A 6000-nucleotide genomic window follows, 5' to 3' on the forward strand; every position below is an offset into this window, starting at 1 on the left:
TTGGAGTTTACCATGAATAACCTTCTGAACCACAAATCATTGTGTCTGCATGAAGAGATCATGTTGATTGCACACAGCCATAATACCACATCCTGCTTTACCATGTTTTAATAGTGTCAGTACATTTGTCTTTAATGTAATCTTATATAGTGAAATCACCCATTTGTTAGTAATGCTACATATAAGAATTATATATGTGTGTATCATCACAAACTTTAATAGCGACAGCCGAGATCTTGGACTTTGGTAGATGACCATCTTGCACATTGTAAAACAGTATTCCCCATGTCATATTTGTATTGTCAAATATCATTAAATGGCTTATCTAATGTACCACCAAACATTTAAAAAAAATTCTAATATGATCTACATTCATTGCAGTTATCCAAAGATATATGAATTTTTAACTGTTCACCCAAATATATTGTAATTGGGTCTGGTAAATTTTACAACCCCAGATATATTTTGGGCACAACCAGAGCTGTAGTATACCCAGATTTATCTAGTTAATAAGGACCAAAGCGATGTGCATGGAGCCTATACCGCAGTACATGGAGTTCCAGTGGCTTTCTATCGCGAGTCATAGGCCTTACGTTTTGCCATATCTTGCCTCTATAGTGCACTCTACTTTTAGAGTACAATAATTTCCGTAAACAGCATTCATTGGAGGAAGCTATGGTTTTTAATTCTCATGTATCTCTTTATACATTGGTAGAAGAAGAGCAGCCCATCTCATAAAGACAAAATGGGAAGATAAACGCACACAAAAAAATTGTTGCTAGCTATAAAGGTCAATGATAATTGGTTATTTTCTAGGTTTATATAGGCATGCAACGGTTTGATTGGCACTGTCTGACAGGCACCAATAGTTTTCCAATGAACTAGTTTTCAGAAATGCTAGCTGATTTTATTACCATATAGGTGTCTTGTGTTGTCTGTTAGTCCTGACAAAGGTTCACTAAATAATCTAGTCCGTCTGAACTTTAACAACTAAAAAGACATTAAAATAATGTAGTAATAGCTACTTATAGATCACCAAAAATGGAGTAGACTTTTGTAAAGTAAATTATCATATTGTTGATTTTTATTAGTTTATTATATTAATAACCGTTATTTTATGTTCTTTCCTGTAGGAAACAATGTAGGAAATCTCTTCCACATGGCTGATGATTTGGGAAGAGCGATGGAAACTTTAGTCACAATTATGACTGAAGACGAGGTGTTGGATTGACATCTCCCTACACACCGCATGTGTTTTTATATACTATCTTCGTACAAACAAAAAGGGGATTAGACTGTAAGAGTTTACAAGAAAATATCTATATTTTTGTGAAGGGTAGTGGTACTATACTGTAGATTTCAGTAGTTTCTTAAGCCTGTTATTGTTTTGGTAACAATGGCAGATTTTCAATGTCTATGCAATTGTACAAAACCAATAAGAAAACTACATGTAAAATCTTGATAGCTTAAAAAAAAAAAAATCTTGCCATTTCTTTTTACGGAGGGCAATTTTGGGTTGTTTAAAAAAATTTATATCCGTTATAATGAACGATTGTAAACTAAAGTGTGCTTTATAAAGAAGAAAATGTTTATACAAAATCCCTTTAAAAGATTTAAAAAAAAAAATCAGTGCATTAACTTTAAAATCACATTGGCTTTGTAACTGTAGATCAACGACATCCATGTTAAGTGTCATTTTTCTTGTGTATCGAAGAACACGAGTTATAGCACCAAATATGATACTGACATGCTCTCCATCTGCTACAGACACGTTTGTCATAGGAAGAGCAGTGGAAAAGGCCAAGTCCCACAACTAGAATCTGAACACAACTTTTTATTTTATTAAAACCTCTGTGCAGTCAGAATCTTTTCGAGAATGACTAGGTTGTCCTGTTGATGCCACTAATCTGTACTTGGAAAATTTTAAGGTAAACAAGGTTGGTTGTAGCTGTAGGATAGTCACACTGAAGGCTCATGTTTTCAGAAGAATTTTGTGAACCACTGACTTTTGACTCTTGTGAGTTGATGAGAGAAACCTTGTTTGAACCCACAAAACGGCTGTGATATTGGTGAGCAGACTACAGAGAAACACAGAGAATGTTCAGCCCCATGGGCTCAGTGTCTAGCATTGAGAAATGGATTTTTATTTCTGTGGTTTTCATATTAAATTTAACATTTTTTGTTTAAGAAAATATTTTAAACTCCTATTTAACATGGAAAATGTATGACCTATGTATCCAGATGTAACATCTGTTTTACAGAAGAGCAGATCTGTTTTTCACTAGTCTGCTGACAGGATTAGGGCATGCTAATTGATATAGTCCCAGGCATTACAAGGCAAGGTAAGATCCTAAATGGCACAATTTGGCATCAGAACACAACAGAGTGTAGCAGTCCCTTAGAAAGCATTGTGCCTTTTGAGAGTACTACTTTTTGAACCTTTTATTAGGAAAGGTCATTTGACTGCACCCAGGTAATTGTCTATTATTGCTATTATCCTAAAGTGAAGCTCCATCTTTGCCAAACATTGGCTACATTATCTGTAAATGTAAAACTTGGTAGATTTGTTATCATCATCATCATGACCCTTTTTGGTGGTTACATTTATTTTCCAGTCACTTTTCAGGCCCTGTTTTCTACTTTTTGTTTCAGGTTTCAGTTTTGTAGTATGCTGCACTATGTGGCAAATACAAGGGACTGGATATGAGACAATGAGGGGAAAAAGGTATCTGTTGTATTAAAAAACATCTAGTGACAGTGTGAACAGATCCTTACTCTGCAGTGGATTAAGAATACATTTTTTACTCATTTTTTTATCTGTTTTTAACTTGACTTTTTAACTTTAACTATTTTTAACTTGACCACACCTTGTACAAATGGTAAAAAAATAATAATAATGTAGACAAACAGCTCACCCCTTTCGCAATTCTGGATTGGGTGCTCTAGTCTCAATTGATTCACTCAGATCAAACAAAGGGGCATATAAATAATGTATTGTGAGGCTGGCACTCCCTCGTACGGAAAAATAAGTCGTAATAGTGTAATACACAATATTTAATGTGGCACATGGGCTATAATCTTAACATATCATATAAAATACAATAATTAATACGTAACAATCGCTGCAGCAAACCAAAATTAAAATTATCCCTAAAAATACCTAAAATCTAAAACTTCAATAAAAAGTCAATAAAAATCCAAAAGGAGGGGTATAACGCAGACCAAAGGTATCAAATCAGTCTATTTCTTATGTTTATGTTGGTCTCTTATGACCTTAACTTATATTCATTTTCTTGTAAGCAATGTGGCAAAAGTCATTCAAGGCACTTTTTTTCAAATATTCAGAAGTGTCCGATTTAAATATTCGATGGATCAATCTCCCATATTTGGGAAGTATCCGATTTTAAATATAAAGTTCTTACTCACTGTAAATTTTGATTTTCCCGCGATCCAAATATTTGATTTTTACTCACGGTAACTTTTCGTATTCCCGCGGTTTCAATGTTCGGCGTCCCACTTGGTTTGTGCGTCACAGGTCTCTCTCGATCGTTGTACACAGGTCTCAGATCTGGTCATGTGACCAAGGTGTAGTATCGCGAGAGGTAGATTTATGCTGACCGGTTAAGGTACCTGGAATTCCAGATCTTTTCTTTCTGTGTTGGCGTGCTCCAATATTTGTATATGTCGGGAAATCAATGCACGAACTTCCAGTGGGAGTATCTTGTTAGGGGTGTCTTTAAAAGCATCATACGCGTTTCGGGGATCTCCTTTCCCCTTCCTCAGTGGTCACCGGTTTTAGATTTTAGGTATTTTTAGGGATCATAAAAGGGATCATTTTAATTTTGGTTTGCTGCAGCGATTGTTACGTATTAATTATTGTATTTTATATGATATGTTAAGATTATAGCCCATGTGCCACATTAAATATTGTGTATTACACTATTACGACTTATTTTTCCGTACGAGGGAGTGGCAGGTAAAAAAAAATATCAGTAGATGATTTTAAAACTGCTTGAGAAGTGATGTTACTTCTTTAAAGCAGATTTGATTATGAATTCCAAAACCTGCTTGTAAAAACTCCAAAATGGTCACCAAATTACAAATGTGCCACTAAAAATGACCTGTTTTCAGGCTGCAATGAGTGTCCACGTGTTACCCACACAGACCCACCGTCCATCTTTGTATGCCAAAGAGACATAAGACTTCAACAGTCAATAGTAACCTATAGATAGAAATAGGGGGAGATTTATCAAACTGGTGTAAAGTAGAACTGGCTTAGTTGCTATGGGCAACTAAGCCAGTTCTACTTTACACCAGTTTGATAAATCTCCCTCTTATTGTTTTCCTACACTGTATAGAGTACAAATAACTACAATTATAAGGAGAAATTAAAATAAAATAAAATAAAAATATTTGCAAATACAAATTTTTGATTTGTTGAAAATATAACCTGTGTGAGTTTATGGTGGAGCTTCAGTTTAATTCAAATCTATAAATGAGCAATAATAGACAATGGGGATTTGTACAGCCAGTGCTGTTTGCCAGTCATGTGGAGGGGGGAGTAAATAATTTTGTTTGTTGAAGGTATGACATTAAACTCTTAAGTGGCTGGCTGTTCCAGTAAAATGAATGGCCCATCATATCTTACATAAATTAATGTGACACTAATGTGATTTTTCAAGGTTACCTGGAATGTCAGCAGTCAAAAGAAAGTTATTTTAAATCAGCTAGACAAAAAATATGTATGTCCAGGCGATAGTCCTGTCTCATGTCTGCAAGATATTTCACTTGTCAAATCTGCACACTGGCACTTTGAAAAATGTATCTTTTCTATGGTATGAGCTATAAAGAAAGTAATCTGTATATACAGTGTATGTGTGTATACCTATAGAATCTATATAGATATATGTATCTATATCTATGTAGCCATATATAGATATAATCCTCATGAGGTCAGCCACTGTGAGTCCCACCTGCATTCGTAATGTCCACCTCTACTAGAAACAGTCATTGTGACTAACTGACTAATTACCAGGATCACCATTACCACTTAAGCTGAAAGTAGGAGATTGCTGCTTCTGAAAACCAAAAATTGTAGCCCTTTACTTCTTTCGCCCTGTCATGTGAACAGCAGAGCCGTTGGAAAGTGAATTGCTTTAAATGAGTTCCCGAAAAATGATAGCTCTCCGGTAAAGGCAATCAAGAGAATCCATTTTCACCAGATACGTTCTCGGCTTCCCATCGGAGCTTAGATCATCAGCATCTCAACATGTCAACACTTTGAAACAGGGTACAAAAGCTACAACTGTGCGATTATCTTTAACAGTCAGCATGTAGAATCCATCCTCATATCTGGAGCCCTAGATGCTTCCGTCTGTTTCACTGCTCTGTTAACAAGTCCGAGAATCATGACAGCTATTTGATTGCAGTGTTACAGTAACTGTGCAGACATTATACATGGCAGTAATCCACATGGCGCACTTCACTAGTTGCCTTGCATATGTTCTGTCGATGTATACAAGGGATAGTGTGCCACGGGCAACCCACTGCACTGGGTCATACAAGATTCCTTATTTTATTAGTTCTAAGTATTCTTATTTGTCGTATGGCAATCCACGTTACATCTACCTCACTGCGGTTTTGTGGTGTTTGTGAACATTTCCCACTTCCTCCATTGTCTCAATGGCCATAGATAGTAAAAACCTATTAAGACCCGACCAAAAGGCGTTTTGGTCTTTTTAATTTTTGTGTAAAGCATATGTGTGTATGTGTTTGTCCACACACATACGCACCCTATGTTATTTTTTTAACACACCCTTTTACTACTGAGTGTTCACCACATATTTCTTAGCTATTCTACTAGTATTTTATGTTATGGAAGGTTACCATGAATATTGTCATATGTTCCCAGTTATTTCAGGTTATGGAGCAATAATACAGCTAACATGTTAGTATAAAAATGATTTGGCTTAAAACACACACAAGAAGGGACACCCATGT

The 6000-nt window shown here is 35.6% G+C and overlaps 1 protein-coding gene across 1 annotated transcript in view; it reads left to right on the forward strand.

Annotated features, from left to right (window-relative positions):
• The window catches only part of DMD (dystrophin), a 3443536-nt gene extending 3440741 nt beyond the window's left edge, over positions 1 to 2795 (forward strand). Inside the window, 1 exon segment of the mRNA XM_040424996.1 lies at positions 1134 to 2795. Coding sequence (XP_040280930.1) covers positions 1134 to 1145 — 12 coding nt within the window. The 3' untranslated portion in view covers positions 1146 to 2795.
• Positions 2796 to 6000: the final 3205 nt, after the last annotated feature.

Source organism: Bufo bufo, chromosome 3, assembly GCF_905171765.1.
Source record: "Bufo bufo chromosome 3, aBufBuf1.1, whole genome shotgun sequence".
Lineage (NCBI taxonomy): Eukaryota > Metazoa > Chordata > Amphibia > Anura > Bufonidae > Bufo > Bufo bufo.